This window comes from Anthonomus grandis, chromosome 9 (genome assembly GCF_022605725.1).
Source record: "Anthonomus grandis grandis chromosome 9, icAntGran1.3, whole genome shotgun sequence".
Lineage (NCBI taxonomy): Eukaryota > Metazoa > Arthropoda > Insecta > Coleoptera > Curculionidae > Anthonomus > Anthonomus grandis.
Window position 1 is genome coordinate 20041854 of NC_065554.1, and position 22983 is coordinate 20064836.

The 22983-nt window shown below is 32.7% G+C and overlaps 1 protein-coding gene across 1 annotated transcript; it reads right to left on the reverse strand.

Moving 5' to 3' along the window:
- Positions 1-8204: 8204 nt before the first annotated feature.
- On the reverse strand, positions 8205-20806 carry LOC126740495 (follicle cell protein 3C-1). Its single transcript, XM_050446528.1, has 4 exons — positions 20690-20806; positions 20516-20635; positions 12650-12835; positions 8205-8454 (listed from the first exon to the last, which is right to left on the reverse strand). The coding sequence occupies exons 1-4, from the start codon at positions 20696-20698 to the stop codon at positions 8257-8259; spliced, it is 513 nt and encodes a 170-aa protein (XP_050302485.1). The 5' UTR covers positions 20699-20806; the 3' UTR covers positions 8205-8256.
- Between the last annotated feature and the right edge of the window lie 2177 nt (positions 20807-22983).

The window sequence follows — 22983 nt, forward strand, 5'->3', positions numbered from 1 at the left end:
CTTGGCTTTGCGGTTCGCAAGTGTAGGGCTTTTTCACTGGAGACCTGCAAGAGAGTTTATATCTCACTTGTAGTTTCTCTGCGTGATTATGGTTCAATGGTTTGGTCGCCATTTTACATGAACAGCTGTTTAGCCTTGGAACGGGTTCAGAACAAGTTTGTGAGATTTTGTCTGTTTAAGCTAAATATGAGAATCCCTGATAATCATGCATTGGAGATGCTAAATCTAAAAACTTTGAAACAAAGGCGTTTACATTCAGATCTTATTTTTATATTCAAGTTGTTAAATGATCATATAAATTGCCCTGAACTTCTGACGATGATTTTCTTTAATGTGCCAACTAGAAACCTAAGACATAATCGTTTGTTTTCCCTGCCTTTTCGTGGTACTAATTATTCATTTCACTCTCCAATTGAGAGGACTTAAAAAAATTATTCCACGCGTATCCCAAAAAACCGACGTCATCTTCAAGACACTGTGTTTGTTCGAGTGCAAACGTGGCATCAATAATCTTGCACACAGTTTTCTCATGTCCAAATTTTTTTTTCTTCACTTTTTTAAATGCCTGTTATGTCTGCTAGGTCGCGCACTTTCAGTCGATGATCATCCAGTACCAAATTGTGGATTTTCTTCTTCGTTTCTGGAGTTGTCACATCATCTGGTCTACTACGATGCTCGTCTTGACTTGTTTAAACTCTGCTACCCAATATTTTACTGTTGTAAATGAAGGAGCAGACTCACCCCAAGTAGAATTCAGTTCAGCTTTTATTGAAACCTTTTGGATTCCTACTGCATGTCCTGATTGAATTACTGTCTTCCTTGTCTCAAAATGTAATATTCAGAAGTATAATTTTATTACGATTCTCATCGATTATTGACTCTTCGCATAAAATTCATCAGTCATCTTGAAATTTAATTTTCTTACGTAGTTAAGTTTACTTTATACGACGGCCGTTATTCTATTACGATCCTCAATAGGTTTGTATGGGCAGAGGTAAGTAATTGTCTAAAAGTGGGTTAATTTTTTTTTTAATTTCTACTACATTTTATTTATCTATTCAATAATTGTTAAATAAAATTCAGGCAATCCTGATTTGCCTAAAATTTTTTTAAGATGTAATTAGACTTAATATACAGGGTCCGCTCTGGAATAAATTCATGATGACGCATTTTGTTTGTCATTCGTTTCATAAAAAGTCAACATTTGTGTCACACTTTTGTAAAAAAAAAAACTATTTATTTTTTAAACTATTCAAAATGAAAATTTGACAAAGCCCTAAAAGATGATAAAATTCTGTAACTTCTTTTGAATTTATTAAAATATTCGGCGTAATTAATAGAGTTTCATTTCTGATCCCCTGTTTTAGCTTTTCAATATTTCTGGGACTTGTAGCATAGACTTTACCTTTAAGGTAATCCCAGAGGTGTAAATTCAGCGGAGAATCAAATCAGGTGACCTTTCTAATTTATATAAATGACGTAGAATCGTTTGTCGACAATCATCTTTGCTGATGACACAAGAACAAAAATCTGGGGCTTCTAGTTAATGAAATAAATAGTTTACAATGGAAAATTGCTTTAACACACAAATATGTAAATAAACAACAATAAAACTGGAAAAATCCTATTTAGTATATGAACAATTGAAATATAAACATAAATATAACAGAGGAGGGTGATTCGTGTGATTCAAGATTTGGCCTACAGGTCACGATTTTTTATTGAAATTAAAATTTTAACTTTTCCCCTATTACACATATTGAGGTATCTAGTTTATACTAAACGAAACCTTAATCAATTTACGTGGAAGATAGTGAGTGACATTAAAATATTTGTGCACCTGATATACACAGTACAACAAAAAAATACTTTGTTACTCTATTTAATATAACTGGAACTGTGATTCTGAACTTGCTAGAACAGTATGCTAGAAAGTGGACAATATCCGGAAGAACTTTAAACTTGCAAAAATAGTCCCTATATCGTTACTCAGTAAATTTGGCAAAATTGAAGAGCAGGTCTTAAAAACGCGTTTTACGCAGCGTGTTAAAAAAACTCTAAATTTGATAAAAGCCATTATGGCTTTAAAAAAAATTGCGGTACAACACGATAAAAACATATATGTTATATGTGTGTTCATAGAGTTACAAAAAGCATTCGATATAGTTGAACTTTTGTCACGATTCAGTACTTATTTTCTCTGGAACAAGTGAAAAATAACTTGAATAATTTGTTAACAGTAAACTTCAACAATATTGTGTAGTACTGGCTAAGTCACAAAAAATTAATTTTAAATGTGGAAAAAACTATGTGATAAATTAAAAAAATAGAAACAATGAGAAAGATCGATAATAACGTCTCGAATCCCGAATAAAGAAACTGAATTAAAAAATCTAGGCCTAGTGATTAATGAAAAGTTATTATGGAGTGTACATATTCAAAATATCTTGGACACACAAGGTTTCATCAGTGTTACACAAAATACCTACTCTATAACAGTTCTATTGAATATTCGGCATATAAGATACTTATTGTCGTGTTACGGAAATACTTGTATGGACTTATTAAACAAATTACAAAGACTGCAAAATAAATCAATAATTTTTTTTTTCTAGAAGTTACTACACTCCCAGTGAAAATTTGTATAAAGAATACCCATTTCCAAAAATAGAATATTTAAAAACTCTGGAACAGGCCAAGCTTATGGATAAAATAAAAAATAATAATAAGAACAAATGTAGAACTTAAATTAAACAATGATGTACATAATTATAACTTAAGAAGAATCGGCAATTTAAGAAGTAGACATGCAAGAACAGGAAAAGCACAAGTTCCTGATATACAAAAATGGATACATTAATAAGTTATAATAATAAGTTATACCAAAAACTCTTTTTATTGGTAAAGAAACGACTGTGAGCCGTAACCTCGAAAGACATTTGAAAAACAAAGACTGAGAATTATTTATTGTTTTTATTTTAATTTTTTCGGTTTAGGATATTAAGTTTTTTTCTGTTAAAAATATTGATTCTAAGGTCCCGGAGCCCGTTATATTTGTAACTGAATAGAAGTCTAAAAAATAATAAACGAATTCCATTAAGACTCTTAGATTTTCATTTAAATTGCCGCAATTACTGAACAATTTATCAATTTCTTGTAAAAGCACCTTTAACTCGATTTTCCGTTTTTTTATATCATTTTAGTTATCAATGAGATTTTCTCTTACTAATACCATATTGTCCTTTTTACCTTCGTCAGTCCAATTTCCTGTAAGTTTCACATAACTTTACCGCATTGTGTTTTCAAGGGTTTAAAAAAGAATTTTTCTTACCGTAGGTACGTACTATCATGGGCGTAATCTTGCTACAATATGGCAACACAGGAGAAATAAAATCACGATAGACCCATCATTGTGACCACAGTAAAGTCAATGTACCCCAATAATAGAGTAACTCTAGTTTTTTTAATATTTAAAAGACCCGAATTGGTCAGTTGGAAAAAAGAGACCTGGCGCTGTATTTGAAGCGCAAGTTAGACCGAATCGGTGTTGAGTTCTTATGTAATTGTCTAAAGTTGCTACAAGGGGTTTAAATCTAACTTGCATGGAGGATATCGCCATAATAAAACTTATGTCTTGAGATGGAAACCAATGAAACAAAAATAAAAATCTTACATGTTCAAGGCTAATTCTAGGCGGGTAGGTTGCAGGTGGTCGACTGCAAAAAAGGCAGTAATGCACCCATCGGATTTTGAATAGTTACTATTATTAAAATAAGTTTATAACTTCTCTGCAAAACTTTTGTGACATATGTGTTGATAGAATCTTCTAACCTGTTAAGTATTCCGTATACCTGCTTAAGCACAACCCATGACCACTGAAGGGAATTATGATGAGAATTAGTCTCGTAGTGTACGTACTCCAAGAAAAAACCTCAGCAGGATCGGGGTTGACCTCGAGAAATCTGAAAAAGGGTGAAGGGGAAAAACTACCTGCGGCTGCCAGCACCGACCATATACGTTTATATATACGCGAGAAGTCGTAATTTTATGTTTTGGTTGTTTTTTTTCTGCGACCCCTGGCGGATACCATCATCCCGACAAGCGGGTTGGCTGCCTTGAATAAGAAATTCTTTGGAATTAATTAAAATTCAAAAATGTTCATCCCTCAGAATGGTTGTAATGCAGACAACGACCAGGATTTACTTTTGTTTCGGTTTTATTTTTAATGCAGCGTTATTTCATATTTTTAATTATGGGGTGTTTATTAACTGAGTGCAGATGTGTGTTGCATATGATTAAATTTTTTTTTTAACAGTGACGAGGTTTAAACTGAATATTTTTGATAAAAAACAATAGTACTACTCTGACTGCTCTAAAAACCAAAATTATTTTTAAAATCCTCGTTTATTTGTAGCAAATTTGATCAGTGTCAATTAATAAATATAATTATCAGATCAATTACTTTCGTACACCGCTTTTGCGTAAACAAAAAAAAACCTTGAAATTTACCCAGCATACGTGGATAGTTTTTATTTCAGCCAAACATTAATTTGGTATTTCTGTACTATCGATAGTGACATAATAAACACCCTGTATAAATTTGTTTGTATTAAGGGGCATTTTCTGGTTCAATAATCATAGACCCAAATAGGTGTAACAAAGCTATAAACCTGTTACACCCAGACGAGAAAAAACCACAAAGAGTCAATGCCCGGAAACTTTTACTTTTAACCTACCCCTCCGTCGTTTATCGGTTCCATCAATTCTTAAAAGTCACAGGGGTTCGAGTCTGGCCCTCTGTCTGGTCATCGTCTAGCACACTTGTTGAGCAGTAATCGGCACCAACCCCTCCGAATTTTTTTCGGTCGAAAAAAAAGGGAAAAGCTTCACAAATTATTACAGGCTTATGTTTTTTTTTTAATTGGGTTAAATCTCCATTTTTTGGGGAGTTTTAGTGCATTTAATGTTTTTATAATTGATATTTTAATTACGCTATGGTTGTCAAGCCTAAGTTTATTACGATAATTAAAAATAGGTGAAATTTTCAAATGTCACTATTTTTTTTTATTATTTAATAATTTTAAAAATATATTATTATTATTATTTAATTAAGTGTTAAAAATGATTTCCGTTATTTTGAAGATAATAATAAAGCCTACTATCAAATTCTTTACGTACATTTACAAATGCTTCTCTGGATATAGCACGGCATTCCTGAACTATTCTATGCTGGAGTTGGTCTAGTGACTCGTTGAGGTTGTCTTTTAAAAATCACAGATTTTAGGTAAACCACACAAAAAAAGTCAAGAAATCTTAGGTCCGGAGATCTAGGTGGCCAATCAATAGGACCTCTCCTTCCAATACACTGGTTAGGATAATGATGATCCGTCCAACCATTGCCTAACGGGAACTACATAATAAGGAGGTGCTCCATCCAGCCGGAACTATAGTAAGCGTTCTTGTAAAGATAAATTAAGATGTGTATGTCCCTTTGATTTTGTAATTCCCGCACTACTAGTGATTCGATAGACCTCTGTAGTAGTTCAGCATACATCTCGCCATTTAAATTTCCTGATATAAATATTGGGCAGATAATACAATCTCCTAATATACCAGCCCAAATATGAATTTTCTGGGGGGCACTGGGTACCTTCTCTAAATATGTGTGGGCTTTTGTCATTCCAGTAACGACAGTTTTGCCTATTAACATGCCCATTTAAATATAAGAGACATCACTGAAGTAAATATTTTTAATTAGTCGAGGTTCGGCCGTAATTCTATCTCTCATTCTTTCACAAAACTGGATTCTTCCGTCCGAGTCGTGGTCATCAAGTTATTGCAGTATTTGCAGTTTATAGGGATCAAACTTATGAAGTTTAAGTACCATTGATTCACGATGTAATCCAGTGGCTACAGCTGCTTAAAGCAATGACAAAGTTGAATTCATTCAAAATGATCATTAATTAGAATAATCCTGTTTTGTCAACAGGCAACAACTGTGTGCAACAACAGGTGACAACTGAGATGAGGCTGAGTTTTGTTGGGTTGAGTTAACCATAGCGTTAGAACTGTCAAAATTGGACAAACGGACACGTAATCCGCATACCGCCGTAAGTGACTTATAGCGTTAATTGAAAGAGTTCAGAACAACTCATTCTCAAACTCTTTTAGTCAACGCTTATAGTGCGTGATTTCGTCTTGCTACCCTCGTCGTGCTAAAATTTGGCTTTTCGCCACTCTTAGTGAACATATATCCAAATCTATCATTTTGCAAAAAACCCGATCATTTTTCGTTAGTTTCGACAAAACCCGATATTCTCCATAATTACCAAATTCTTGTAATTCAAGATGCTACTTCTAAATAACTGGAGTTGAAGTGTGTTGAAGTTAATATTTTGACTACTTCAAATACCATTCAAATATTTCGCGAACCTTTTGCGCGTCTTGGACTTCCTAAGAAAATAGTGATAATGCAGCTACATTTATGTCAGAAGAGTTTCAAAATTTTTTAAATTCTAGTGGTATTAAAGACATAACGAACTTATTAAGGCACGAAAATCCGCATTGTGATCTTCACTTAGTCGTTAGTCGTTTTTTGTTTTACTAGAGGAAAAATCCTCATATTACTACAGGAGAAAAACCAGTCAACAAAACCTAAAAAAGAAAGTGTTATTTGCTAGAAGTTAAAAAACAAAATTTGATTTGCTACTGGCTTCAGCAGCTATGGCGGCGTACAACAAACCAAAAGAGTATGGGCTGTAATAAAGACATTAATTATGCAATAAATACTCGTTTTGTGTAAAATGAGGAGTTTTGCAGAGTTTATCCTACCTGGTGTGCTGGTAATATTATACAGACACTTGATAAAAGAACATATTTAATTGAGACATATTATGGTATGGTAACGTCACACTGACCAATGAAAACGAAATTTTATTGAAAATAAGGTTACTCAAAATTATACCAATTGATGTAAGTAAGAATAATACCAATGGTGTTATTAGTTCTTTGAATGATACATACATCAATATTAGTGAAATTACTAAAGTAAATTCGGATGACTGGAGTTTACTGCAGTAAACTGCTGAATAAAAAATAATTACTTTCTTCATCTAGGATTGATAATATAGCCTAGAAATGTCGTTATTTTTTTTAAATTTTTGAGTTTCTACAGCCTTTTTTATTTATTACGTAAATATTTACGTATTTACGTGGTTACAACCGACACATCTCTATAATGGGTTATAAGACAGATATTTCTACATATTCTTTACATTTTTAGCCTGTTTCCTAAATCACCTCTAAAAATAATTTTTTGCAATTAAAAAACAGTAATTTTTAATCAATTAGCAATATTCTCTCACCAATCATCAAGACTAGATTAGAACTGCGCAACTCATTAAAAAACATAAATAAAAAAACTAGTAATTTTATGGTGTTATCTATTCATGTTTTTCTTTATTAAACCAACTTTGGCAATTGATTATAAACTCAACATGTTGATCCAATTTTTCATACTTAGCCTTTACTAAAGACAACGAGTAATATTTTATTAAATTATCTATATGACTTAACCTCAGTTTAAAATTAAATCTTGGCTTAAAAGTCAACGAGACCAGATATCCCATTAAAAAACGCACTAATTAACCTCGGGAAACAATGCTACAACAAAAACAAACCATAAAATGCCAACTTCCAACAACACAAAACATAATAAATTAAAATTCATGAATGTTCACCCTTTTGACCGTTTTCGGTATGATTATTCAACAGGCGAGGCCAGACAGGGGGCCAGACTTAAATCCCTGTGATTTTTTAATGATTACATGTTAATGGTCAAAAGGTGCAACAAGCAAAGAAGGGTGGCTCAAAAAAAAGGACAAAAATAGCAAAGACTTTTGAGTTATGGCAACAATATTGACCACCCTATTTATATACATACATATTTGCTTACTTTATTGTTAAAGTTGCTTTACGTTATTTCTTGCTGCATTAGCCATTCAAGCATATATGATAAAATTCCAGTTAACGACCTTATGCCTTAATCTTTGTTTAAACATTCTTACTCCTTTTTTGCGTTATCCAATAACTCCAACTTAAATCCAGTTAGAGCTAGTCTTAAATCCTTGCAACTTTCTCATGATTATGTTAGAGATTATAAAATAAACAAGCGAAGAGGGTAGTTCATAAATAATACAACAAAATGAGCAAAGAAAGACCTTCATTTAGTAGTATGTTAGGACATCATAACAGCGTTTACAAAAGTGAATTTTTTTTAGGGCATTTATAAGGTAAGTTATCTTTGCAGCAGAATTCCCTTCCAGCAGAAAAAAAAGTCGCATGCCACTTATCGCTGTGGTTCTTGACGAATAGGAACGCCTTTTCTCTGTTTACTTCCTCTTTGTCGACGGTTGCGCAGATGATATCTCCACTTTTTGGCAAATGCTTGATTATCTAAAAAAAATTAAAAATATTTGCATTATCCAATTGCTAACCGACGTTAATTTTTTTTTCATCTCGTTTCACCCTTCGAAATTCTCCCACGCAACATTTAAATAAAAATCAGTGCCCACCTGACCCTGCACATTGTGACGGACAAAACAAATCGTTAGGCCATCAAAGGGTTTGTACACACATAAAAAGGGGGTTGGTCATAATTGTATAAATAATGAGGTGCGGAACACCCTTGGGTGACCCTTTACCGGACGTCTCGCTCGCCCATTTGTTGGTTCCCACTGGTTTAATTTGTTTTTTTTTAAGCAGGATTTTCTACTATAGCTTTACTTTTAGGGTGTAATGGTTTATCCCCTTATCAATAGATAATTAACAACGGACCCTCTAGGCACCCAAAACAAAGCATATAGCAAAATAAAGAAATCACGTCCCGTAAACTACCCACCTGACCAGCGGAGCAAGAAATCGAGGGTGTTCTATTGAAATTTAAATCCGTTCTCCCCGGTTTCATTATTCATTCCTAGGTCCCCTTTTAAAAAAGTGCGTTTCATTACACAGTTTAGTGACCAGACACAATCATTAAAGGATGGACCCTGTACAGGATGTTACGAAAAAGGGGTCGGAATTGGGACATGGGGGAGGCGAGTTGAAGTACAACAGGTTGTTTGTTGGGAATAAGAAAGTTGGGCGTTCGTTCATTATTGAGAACTAACACTTTAGGGTGTAACATCCGGTCTAATTTTTCTTAACCTACAACCATATACAAGACTGACTTATAAATGGTTTTTAGGTTTGTTTAAAAAATTTTTAATTTTTACCCTAAAACAAAATATAAATATTATTTGGAAACTGGAATAGCTTAATTGAATAATTTATCATTTCAGATTTAGATACCTTAATACATGTCTGAAAGCCTGACTGTTGGATGGCACCACGATATAAAAGTGTAATTATGTCCCATATTATTTGTTTGAAGGGTTTAACTTTTTAGATCTGGACTTCCGCATTAGCTTTTACTCAGTTAACACATATTTGTTATTTCCTTTCCTCTAAGACTCGTTCCCAGACCCCTTTCCACCTCTAGATGGTGGTTAGCTAAACCTATTGATGCCGGTGGGCCATAGGTGAAAATTGAAAAACAAAGTACACATATACTACTATTAAAAAACAACATATACATAAAGACGAGGGCACAAAAAGTTTTTTAAATAACGAAGTATCTTAGACCATAACGTCTTCCTGAGGGAAGATAGAGGACACGAAGACAACCAATCAACCTTTTCAAATCTAGTGATTTTAATACATGTTTTGAAGCATAACTCTTAGATGGCGCCATAGGTATTTATTTCGATATACAAGCGATAAAAATATTCTCATATTGATTACAAAATGTAGATATTCCTTTATCAAAAAATCTATTGGAACGCTTATATTAAATAATTTCACTAAATTACAGGCAATCAACCTAACATACTTGCTACAAAAGCCTTAACATCCTTTATTCTAGAAAACCGAATCATTACTGAGAACCAACATGGATTTCTGCCTCACCACTTAACAATACAAGCTTACTTACCTGCCTGAATGACACAAGCAATAGACAATGAACAACCACTAAATGTGCTTTATCTAGACTACGAGAAACTTTTGACAAGGTAGTTTTTGACCTTTTCTTTTAAAAGTTGAAACATTTTGCTGGAATATAAGGGCAAATATTGACATTTATACAAAACGCACACAAATCTAGAACCTTCAGAGTGAGGGTCAATGGACAGAATTCAGAGCTAAAGGCAGTGACGTTGTTCATGGTTCAGTCCTTGGATCCGTGCTATTCACATGCTATATTACAGATCTAGATAAAAAGTTAAAAATTAATAGTCCAGCCTTTGCAGATGACAGAAAGGTTTATGGCAATCCATTGACTGATTTTGATACATACATACGAACCGTAAAATCCTGGATGCAAGACTGGCTTATGAATGTCAACACCGACAAATGCACTATTCTGCATATAGGAACAGCAACCCACAAATTATTTATAACTTCATCAACAATATAGACATATCAACTGTAAATGAGCAAAGAGACTTGGGGTTGTAATGACAGAAAACCTAAAATAGGAAATACATTTAGCTTAAATGATGAAAAAAGCTAATTCTCTTATCTACCTTACAAGGAGAGCATTTGGAATAAATCTCTAGCTTTTATAAGAAAAATGTATATTAACATTTATCAGACCAAAACTTTAGTACAACCATATGATTAGGAATCCTTAATTTGTAAAAGATATAAGGCTCTTGGAAAAAGTCCAAAGAAAAGCGACCAAAATTTCTATTGAGAGGATAGATTAAAACTATTCAATATAACAACTCTTAAAGAAAAAAGACAAAGAGGAGACTTAACTTACCAAATTATCCATCGTAGTTATGATTAAGCTCTCTAAGTGACATTTAACTTACCAAGCACAGACAGGACTAGAAGGCACTCTAAAAAACTCGAAACAGAAAAATGTGTAATTCTGCAAAAAAAAACACTTCCTCGTGAGTAGAGTTGTTAGCGCATAGAACTTTCTTCCAGAACTTGTTGTCAGCGCAGAATATCAAATCCATCATAGTAACCTACATCTAAGGAATACAAATAGTAGTCCCATCGGTGTAAACCATGGGACATCATGAATTACTTGTTTTAAAATTGCAAACATTTGGGTAAATTCGTTAGATGTTTCGAATTATGATTTGCCCACTATCCCTAAATGTTCAAAATACCAACCATTGATTAACTGCATATACTACAATATAACAGTTGTTTAAAAAACAGACGTCGTTTGAATACTATCGTCACCAGCTATATACCCACAAATTGGGCGATCTTGCCGGCTATTTATCAAAATACTTTTAATAGAGTCACTCGAATTTAAACCTTTCCAAGAATACTTAAAGCATCACTTATTCTTATTTTAAAGGTGATTTTCGTGCATTTTTAATATAAAAAAATAATCAAAGGTTTGGAGGAAAAAGCACTAATTGGAAAAAAGTTATTTCCAATAGGGTAAAAGAAGAGAGAATTGACTTTGAAGAGATCAGAAATGAAATCCAAGTACCTCGGGCAATAAGAAAAACATACTTTAACAGTCTGAAATAGACCAGAAATGGCTTAAAAATAAATGAGTTACACTTTTAGCAACTATAGTAATCACTTTGATAACTATATGAGAAGATAATAAAACCGACTTTAACAGCCTGAACTAAGACAGAAAAAACCTTCATCATTGCCTAAACTAAAATACTGATTGCATGATCCGTGTTAGAATTACGAGGTCCCATTGGAATTATAAGATTTCAACTTTTTGCCCTACTTTTATTTCTTAAAGGAACCAGATAAGATCATACTATCTGGATTAGAGCAATGCTTTCAGTTGTCTAGAAGGTATCAGAAATGACTTCAATATGCCCGAATGAGATATAATTATAAACGACTTCTGCAATCCGATGTTTATCAGATATACTTAAATTCTGAAAATATCAGAAATATATCCTAAGTGCTTGGAACGATCATATGAAATATCCGAAATAGTCTGGAATTCCAACATCAGCATTAAAAAATTACAAGTTACTTTAACTGCCTAAAAAAATATAAGAAATAATTTCAAGCTCCTGGACTGAGTTAGAAACTACTTCTAAATACTGGAAAACTTGAGAGATGAACCAGAAATCGCTTTAGAAGAAAAAAAATTGCTCCATTACCAACAGCCTAGAAAAGGATAAAAACGACTTTGATAATTGCCTTAATTAAAAGAGCTGACGATTTATCTGGGAGGATAATTCCTTTTTTTATCACTCAATCTAATAAAACCAGCAATGATTATCTAAATTAAAATATTAATTACGCAAGAATTAAAAATAGTTTCAGCTTCATAGAGGCAATCTGAAACCACTTTAGCAGCCTTAAATAAACCACAACTGACTTTGCAAGTTGCTTTATGAAAACGGGCATTACACAATCTGCATCAAAGCAACTACAAATGGTTTTAACTGCTTAGAAGAAATCAGGAATCACTTGTGTGGAATAACTTATAAATGACTTCTGTTACTGAAAATATATCAGAAATGCCTTAAAATAACGTTATAATATACAGAAAATACTTACTATGATATTCTTCATACTTACAATAGTAAAAAGTGTTACTGATACATACCTCCTCCAGACATTTATGAGTGCACTGCTTATTCCCAATAGCATTATTCATAAAAGGCGTTTCGATTTCTTGGACTAAAACTGGTTCTCCCTTGGGCTGCTCCTTCGAACCCTTTTTAAACTGGCTACTTAGGAACACCCCGCAAGTGCAAGGGGTGTCTTCTGGACGGATTTCTTCACTTACTTCCTAAAATAAGAAAATAATACTTTATTTAATTCTTACTATTTAGTGATGTCAGAATTACTTTCTAGAAGTCAGAAATAAATTTAAGTACCTGCATCATTTAGTTTGATATAAATCAAAAACTGCTTTACAAGAAAATAAGAATTTGAACCACCTGCGAATTTCTAATTACCTGGAAGATATATGAGGGAAATGCAAAAGTGACTTATTTGCTATATGAATAAAACTATATACTATGCTATAACATTATTCTTATGAATATGTGTCTATAAATATATTATGTAAGCTACTCAGAATGAAAATTTAATAAAAGAGGAGATAAAAAAAGAGATATTTTATTGCAAATACTAAATAAAATATTAAACTGATTCTAAAAAGAAACATGGCATTGCATTATGTATGTAAACAGGAACTGAATGGAATAACCTCTTTTTAGCCATATCCAATTACTTCATCTCCTTACTCACACCTCTAACATGCTTTCTTATTCCATTTATTAGTCTTACGAAATAATCCTGGATATATTGATTCCATTGCCAAAAGGCAAGGGCCATGTAAATACATCATAATAAGGTGAAGTGTGGCAATATAAGACTATCGCCCAGAACTTTTCTTTATTAAGTGGATGTCTTTAACTTTAAAGTAACTCAAAGTTTATAAATGCCTTTTTAATGCAATTTTCATAATGCTCTCGAAATTTTAAGTTAACAGCCAACAGTACACCAAAATCTTTAGCTACAATAGTACACTTTATCGTTTCAACATCTACATCAATTTTTACAAGATCTTCATACTTGTCTCTACACTGATTCCTACCAAAGAGAAGAGCCTAACATTTATTTGGATTTAAGGTTACCAGCCTTTGGAGGAGGCTCTGGCAAGCAGGGCAAGGTCTCGACAAATACGTTCGTTAGCTGTTTCATTTTTATAAGGTAAAATTGACAAGTAGATTTGTGTGTCATCAACATACACATGAAGCAACAAATATCTGAGATAAGAAGATAGTTGCGAAGTATGCAAAGTGAAAAACAAAGGTCCAAGGATGGACCCTCGTGGCACGCCGTGAACGAGGATCAAAAAAGAAGATAACTGGCAATTGATTTTTACCGACCGGGTTCGCCTGGTCACATACTCCTTGATAAGGCAACACGGATTTCTTCTAAAGCTCAAGATCGCCAATAATGATTTACTTTGTCAAAGGTCTTGAAATAGTCCAATAAAACTAGAGTTGTTAATTCATTCCGGTCAGCCGCTTGTAAGATATCATTTATTGCCTTTATGAGGGAAATAGAAACAGCTAGTCTCTTTTGAATTAAGTTTCCAAAACTTTCTCTAATACTTTGGATATGGTAGGAAGAATGCTGATAGGCCGTAGCTAATTGAATGAGTGATGGAACTTTGAGTATGTAAATAGATATGAACATTTCTAACCCTACAAAAAAGTAAACGATTCCATATAGCAGTTAACGAGATGCACAATAAATGGGAGAATAAATGGACAAAGGTGTAGGAGTATAAAGCCAAGCTTATCTTATCTGTACCAACGGCTTGAGATTTTGTCTCTCTAACTTCCTCGCGAAATGCAAGTTGAAATTCGAAATTTCTAACTTCTTTCTTTTTATTGATATAAAATGCCTAAGTATTTGGATCTAAGGAATCCGAGCTCGCAGCATTAACGAAAAAAGTACCAATTGGCTCAGGATCAGCTAAATGGTCAGGAATTGTATTACGAGGTTTTGAGTAAATATTCAGCCACTGGAGAACGCTCCAGTCTTATTAGAGTTACACTGACGCAGTGTTTGATTAAGATAGCACTTCTTATTTCGGTCAATAGCTAAGGTAATAACTTGGTTTCGAAGTTGGCGATAGTTTTTCCTACTATATACTGTTTTTTGCCCTTTTATGTTCTGAAATACCCCTTCTCTTAAAAGCATAAGATCTAAGATTGATGGTAATTCAAAGACTCTTCGGTTTTGTTAATTTATTTATAACAAAATTATTGTCCATTTTCGAAAAGACTAAGAATAGAAGCATGAGCCTTATCATTAATATCAGTCAATTAAAATATATTATCTAAAAGTGAGTTAATTAAATTATTATAAAAGTCATCTTTTTTAAAACTTTTAAAGCCCTTATACAGCACTTTAATTTCAAAACACACCACCCTAGTAACTTCTTAAAAAAAATACGTCAATTTAGATATACACAGACATATCAAAGTGAGGTTAGTTGGAGGGAGGGAGGTGTTAACAGAAATTTGTCAAATATAAAATTAGACGTCCTCCTCTATATCTAAATTGACGTGTTTTTTTTTTAAAGAAGTTATTAAGGCTGGTTTGTTTTGAAATGAAAGCACTCTATGTTAATAAAAAGAGGATGGCTTAGAAATCAAAAGTCGAAATTGGCAGAAAATAACACAATGGTCTGACATCTGTAGAGTCGAATCAACATTACTGCTTACTAACAATTTTTTATCGGAACAAATAATTAGGTCCAAAAGAGATACCTTTTTTCTTAAATCAAGCCGTGTTAATTCCTCTATGATTTGAGATAAAATCTCTGCATCTGTGTAGATCCTCGGTTATGGATATTAATATTATAATCACCAAGATATATAAGATTATCAAAGATCAGCAGAACTCGACCAGCATTAGACTCAAACTCACTCATAAATTCATTTATATTAGTAAACCCGGAAGACCTATAGAAAATACATATGTTGCTTAAAATATTTTAAATATCTTAAAGAAAATAAAAATTAAAAATGACCTCAACAGCCTGGAATAAATTACTTAAATTGCCTGAAGGAACGTAGAAATCGCACCGTCTGCGTAAAACACATCATAAATTATTTAAACTGCCTGTGAAAAATTACAAATCGTTTCAGCAGCCTGAAATTAGACAAAAACGAATTTTACCACCTGAAAGATAAAAAGAATAATGAACTGAAATGCTTAGGGAGACCCATAAAAATTACTTCATGAGAAAAAAAAGAGGCATTTATTTCCAACAGATTTCTTACCCAATTACAGGAAAGAATATAAGGAAAAAAAATATTAGAAAAAAAAGAAAAATTTACCAAAATGAGTATAAAAATAAAAAATGAAAAATCAAAATGCTTAACATTCTATGCACTTAAACAGACTATCTATATACATACTAGAAAGACTCTGCATCACCTATTTACTTAATACCTTCTATAATGGACATTAAACTGTCAACAAAAATATCGAACCGTTCATGTAAATTATTATTAATATAATTCTGACACATTATATTAATAAGGGATTTAAACAAAATATTAGTCCTAGCGGGATTTACATAAAATAATCTAAAATGCCTAGAGTTTATTCTTGGTACCCGAAAATTTAATCCAGCCAAAAGGGTGGGACAGTCAATTTTGTTATGAATAAGGTTATATTAGAATTTTATGGAAAGAATTTCTCTTCTTTTTGCTAAGGATATAATATTAAATTTATTTAAGTATAATTGATTATCCAAACCTCTGGCTGGAAAGACACCTTCCTCTCTAAACCAGAGATACTTCATAAGCTTGCGCTGAATGCGCTCAACATCATCTATCAGGTATTCTATTTTTAAGCGTATGTAAGTGAAAAAAAGTAGTTTTAAAGTATTAATATTTTCAAAGTGCCGACAGTTTCGATAAACAAAACCCCACAATTTGGCAGAGTCAGAAACTATCTTTGCTATATGCTTAGCGAAACTTAATTTTGCATCATAAGTAATTCCCAGATCAATCGCCTCATCCACTCTGGCATCCACTCTGGCACTCTGGCACAGAACATTATTTGCTCTATAGTCAAAATTGATTGGCAAGAGAATAGAGCATTTATTAACATTTAAATATAGTCTATTGACATTGCACCAATTCTCTACTTTGTTAAGATTTACCTGAAGGAATTCGCAATCGTCTTCAGTATCTATTTTTGTGAATAATTTTATATCATCCGCAAACAGTAAACTCTGACAAGACAGTAAATTGGCAAGATCGTTTATAAATAATAAAAAGAGAAGCGGGCCCAAGTTAGATCATTGTGGAACTCCCGAGCACACTTCATATATAGGAGACTTAAAGCCTTCATATTCAACAAACTGTTTACGACCTCGTAAGTAAGATTTTATCAAAGCAACTAAATCTGTAGAAAAACCAAAAAATTTTAGCTTATGAAGAAGTACAAAGTGGTCAATTCGGTCAAAAGCTTTGCAGAAATCAAGGTATATTACATCAACCTGACCTCTATTATCCAAATGCTGACACAGATACTCATTTAGGCAAGCCAGGTTTACTGTACAGGTGCGATTTTTGATGAAACCAAATTGGTTAGGTGCTATGTCTAATTTGACATGGGGATATATTCTATTATAAAGAACTATTTCAAAAAGTTTAAAGAAATTACATAAGATCGATATAGCTCTGTAATTTTGAATGTCGTTCTTCGGTCCCTGTTTATGAGTAATTATTTGAAAGAAAATAGGAATTATGAGTATCTGTGGACAATTATTAAAAATTGTATTAAGTAAGGAGAAATAAGCAATGTCTGCATCAGCCTGGAATGAGACTGAAATGACTCTACTACCTTTGGGATGTTTGAAATATTTTAATAAAAAGAAATTGCACCATCTGCTTGAAAGAATCATCAATTATTTAAGTAAGGAGAAATAAGCAATGTCTGCATCAGCCTGGAATGAGACTGAAATGACTCTACTACCTTTGGGATGTTTGAAATATTTTAATAAAAAGAAATTGCACCATCTGCTTGAAAGAATCATCAATTATTTAAGTAAGGAGAAGTAAGCAATGTCTGCATCAGCCTGGAATGAGACTGAAATGACTCTACTACCTTTGGGATGTTTGAAATATTTTAACAAAAAGAAATTGCACCATCTGCTTGAAAGAATCATCAATTATTTTCACTTTTTTGCAATTGGAAGCCAGTTTTATAACTGGCTATAGTCTTATGACTAAAACGATTTCTACTACCTAGAAGATATCAGAGCAATGAGAGCAAGCTTAAGAACCTGCGATAATCATAAAGATGTTATTTTAAACCCTAGAAGATCCTAGAACTGTAACTATCTATAAGAAAAATAACAACAATATATGTGATATATTCAGGAAATCTCTCAACAACTTTTAATAAATTAGAAACGAATTTAACTGTCTGATGGGAAACAGAAATTGCACCATCTGGGCAAAACACCTCATAAATTATGTCAACCACCTGGGACATAATTGTAAATAGCTTCAACAGCCTGGAATTAGCAAAAAACGAATTCTACCACCTGGTAGATCAAAGAATAATGAACTGAAATACCTACAAGAACCCTAAAAATTTCTTCATAAAAAGAGTTAAAATAAAAGAATCTACTATAACTATATGAAGAACAATATAAATACCATACATCGTTGTTAATAACAGTCTGTTTGGCATGCTGCTAATTGAACTGTAAATTTTGTTTCGCTTAATTTGTATCCATTGTCTTGCATACAGTTCAGGAACTATTTCCTTATCAGGAACGTTATTCCTTGATTTAAAAATACGTCTCTTCAAGATATTCGAAGCCTGCTCGATAGGATTTAAGTCAGGGAATTAAGCAGGCCATAGCAAAACTTGAATATTGTGCTGGTAAACCAGATTAATCCGAAAACCTATCGAAGCTCCGGCCCAAATAATCAATGTTTCGTCTTGGCACTTGTCAACTTCTTAAATGTTTTGTAAGAGAAATGCGTTGCCAGGTGTTTACTACACTCTCAGGCTTCTTGAATCAGGATGTATATCAAACCTTGATTCGTCCCGCTCTTGCCGATTCTGATGTTCTTTAGCGCATCCTTATCTCCTTGCGCGATCTCCACGAGATAGCACGGGAACTCCAACGGTACTGGGATTGTTTTCATGTAACCTATTCCTTGTGGTTTCAGACGTGACACTAGCACTGTGAATATTTTGAAGCTCACTTCTGAGCTGGTTTGCAGTAAGGGTTTCGTGATGCCTAAAGGCGAATAAATCTGTATGGATTCTTCTAATCATGTATAAGTTCCGTTGATCTTACTGAACCAATATACCTTTCCACTATCACCAGTATACTCAAGTCTCTGCCACAACTTTTCAATAGTGCTCTAAGTTTAATTTACAACTTCTGCAACATCCCAGATGTTCATACCACACTGTGTTATACCAATAGCTCGTAGCTGTGTCTCACGATCAAGTTATTGTTGCTTTTGTATATTTACTTTGTTTCATGTCCAATTAAAAAAAATTTCTCAATACACTAGAAGCAAGTCCTTTAAGGCTCCCTGTTGCACCAGTGGTATTTAACATATACCAACTCCTATTTAAAATCATATTGGGGTCAAAATAAACGAATTTTTTCAATATATTACTCCCAAGTCGAGTTATTCGTAGAAGACACTTGTGTTTTCAGATATGAGCGTATATACAGTCATCTAGACAGCATTATAAAGTGGTCAAAAAAATTTGAAAATCAAAATAAATAGTAATAAAATAGAGGCCGTACTAATAACAAAAAAGCATGATCGCAACATCATAAATTTGAAAATTTCAGGTACGCTTGTCCTCTGAAAGGATAAGGTAAAGTATGTACTTAGGAGTATATTTTGACAAAAAGAACAACTTCAAAACACACATCCAGAAACACATAAATTCGTGCAATGGAACCATTCATGCGCTCTACTCTTTTCTTTGCAGGAGTAGTAAGCTCTACAAGACCGTCAAAAAGCTTTAGGTGTTTCAGGATAAGTAGTTACTAATGCACCCTTCTTTGTAAGGAACGTTGATTTGCACTCTGTCTGTAAACTTGATACTGTTTAAGATTATATAATTAAATAACACTCAAAGCTTAAGGAAAAAGTGAGAGGTGTGGACAACAACTCATTTAATACCACAATAGTCCAATTTATCTAAGTTGAGACCAAAGGACTGAAACCGCTCAGTCCTCCGCCCGACTCATTCAAGCTTTGTTTTCTCTGCGGGGAGTGGGGCTCGGTTAGATAAGATAACCGGCAACCTTTTTCCGAAGCCTAATTACTCTTTCTTATATTGAAATCTTTTTATTCAACCTCAACACATAGATTTTACAAAGAAAAAAAAAGAATAAAAGCCAAATGATCGTAGCACGCAGTTGCATCCGAGAAGACCGGCAAGAGCAATAACAGCTAGTCCACAAGAAATCAGTGTAACAAAGGACTGAAAGTAAAAATTGTACTGAATTTCTGTTTACCAAATAGGCCTTGAAGAATTTAAACTATTTATTTAATATATACAAGAATAACTTAATGTGATGAATGCGATATGGTATGTTCAAAGCAATGTCCTACAAATAATTAACACAATTTATATTGGAAGCTAATTTTTTCATCTGAACATAGAACAACTTGATTTCCTTGTCCCATAGACCATTTTGAAATGAGAAAAATTAGGTATTACATTAACAGTCTAGAATAAACTAAAAACGACTTTAACTGCCTGATGGCAAACAGAAATTGCGACATCTACATGAAATTATATCAACCGCAAAAATAGGAATAGTTTAAACAGCCTGGATATAAAACGCCGAAACTAACGCCAACGCCTGGAATCACAATAACAAGTTCTTGACTGAAACAAATAAGAAATTTTTACTTTAGCTTTAGGGGATACTTACTTCAGATTTTACATCTCCTTCCTCTGTATCATTTGCCAAATTTTTATTTTTAACATTAATTTCTACAGCAGCTAAAACTGCTATAGACAGCGCCAAGTAAAAGTACATATAAAACGCAAGCTAAAAAATTATGTATTATTTTAGGCCACTGTGGAGCCAATAAAAAAAACTTACCCTTTTCATAGTTAATTAAGCGCAGTTAATTTTAACTAATTGAACTTTCTAAGCAACGATTAGAACAATAATTAAAAGTAGGTCAAATTCATTACTTTGGTTTATGCTGGCGGTGCATTTATTTTGTTTATGCACGTATAGTGTATTTTAAAAATAAAAAAAATATACGCATTATTTTAGGTTTTTTTTTAGGATACAGGGTGTTTTATTGATAAATGTTATTTATTATTTTATTGTGTTTTTTTAATTTTTTTTCTGGTAAATATGCTATATGAGATTATTCAGGCCCTCAGTATTATGTAGTATTTCATGGACATTAAGCAAAATTTAGACTTATATCAATCGCATAAAGATGCTGTGAACTACACTACAAGAGATAACCAAAATCTTGTACAAGGTATGGTTTAAGATACTTCTCATTTAATGCATACATCAATTTACTAGCAAGAATTAATGCTCTCAACTTTAGTCAGCACAAAAATGCAATGAAAGGGTATCCTATACTTCAAGTTTTCACATTTTATCAATTTTAATCTGGAATGTTTATTTTATTTGACTCGTAAAGGTACATAAGTGTATCATTGTTACAAATGATAATTTATCTATTTAATATCTACTGCAATTTTATTACAAAGCACAAAGCCTAAACCTAAAATGTACATATCATAATATGGAAATAGAACTAAAAATTAAATCTAACTAAAAAAAAGAATCCCGTTTAACTTGTGTGCAAATTTGATACAACAGAATATAGTTATACTTAATATAAGGCATAAGTGTTAATTTTAAGAATATCAAACTTCTAATAATATTCATTCCCGATCACTTAGAAGCCTTATAACTGTCTTAAAAATTGGTGGTAGTGAAAAGACGTTAAACTCAACTTGAAATACAGCAAAGATGCAGCAAAGATTAAATACACTTAAAAGAGCTTCAACATCTAGCAGTAGTACAAAGACACTTACACTTAATCGAATTTTTCAAAGATAAATCTGTTTCAAAATATGTTTGTTTTATTGTGTTGAATTCACATTTGATTGGCAATACACCAAAAAACCTAAAAATTCCTCTTGAAGAGATCTTTTGAGGAGTTTAATTAAATTTCTCTTCAAAAGGTAATTTCTTACTGTGAGTTCATATTCAGTTTTTGACTTACATCCTGTGAGTGATCCTTATAATCTGAGGAATCTGTTGTTCTAAAAAACTCTGAGGAATTAACAAGTAGATTAAAAAGAATAGCGTTAGCTTCCACTGGTGTCTTTGCAATAAAAAGAGTGAAATCTAGATATAATTCTGTTGATTCTAAATTGCTTGCTCCTTAACAAACAGCTGTTGTTAGTAACCAGTCTAAAGCTCCTGAAAAACCAGGCCTTTTAAAGTTTGCTACTAAAAGGTTAAAAAGGCTTATAGAATTACTCAAAAATACAGAAAATGAAAGGGTAATAACAAAACATATTTCACCTCTTGACAATATGCAAGTATCTCTTCAAGCACTCAAGGAAAAAGTCCTGTTTTATTTAAAAAACAAGCTTGTGAGAGTTAAGTTTTCTTTGTTGTTTGTGATATGATTTTTTTTGGTCAAATTGGGGATAAAGGTCCAGATATATTAAAAAAAAAACCTTTCACAAGTTTTTCATGAGATATATTTTCACAAAATTCAAACAAACCAGACAATTACACCAATTTTTTTTCAGATTGTTAAAAATTACAAATAAAAAATTGCTGAAAATATACCAGCAAATCTTAAAATTCTGCAATGACAACGAAATTATACCAGTTAGCTAATGTGGGTTCCGACAAGGCTTCAGCACCTCAACTGCTTTGGCAAAAGTAACTAATGATATCTTCGAGGCTTATGATAAGGAATTTGCAACTCTGCTTATTTTGTTAGAATATTCGAAGGCATTTGATACAATAAATCATCAGCTACTTATTGCTAAACTTAAATATTATGGTTTCGAATCGTCAGCATTACAATAAGTAAAGTCTTATCTATCAGAAAGAACCCAGAGCATATTTTTCAAAGGCAACTTTTCCGATAGGATTGATATTTTAACTGGAGTCCGACAAGGATCTATTTTGGGCCAACTGTTATTTATAATTAATACGTCTGACTTACTCGCTTCCTTAAAATATTGTAAAAAGGTTACCTATGCTGATGACACACAACTGTACATTTCATTCAAACCTGATGAATATAGAATTGTTAATGACTTAGTAAATCAGGAATTAGACATTATTCAGCATTTGTCAACTGAGCATAAATAATCTAGCATTAAACTCTTCTAAATCTA

Bases quoted from the DNA above. Each gene is read 5' to 3' on its own strand.
- LOC126740495 (XM_050446528.1), bottom strand. The intron at 12,836-20,515 runs GTAAGTATCCCC...TTCTTATTTTAG, and splicing joins AAGGAGATGTAAAATCTGAA to GAAGTAAGTGAAGAAATCCG. The intron at 8,455-12,649 runs GTATGTATCAGT...AATTTTTTTTAG, and splicing joins CTCATAAATGTCTGGAGGAG to ATAATCAAGCATTTGCCAAA.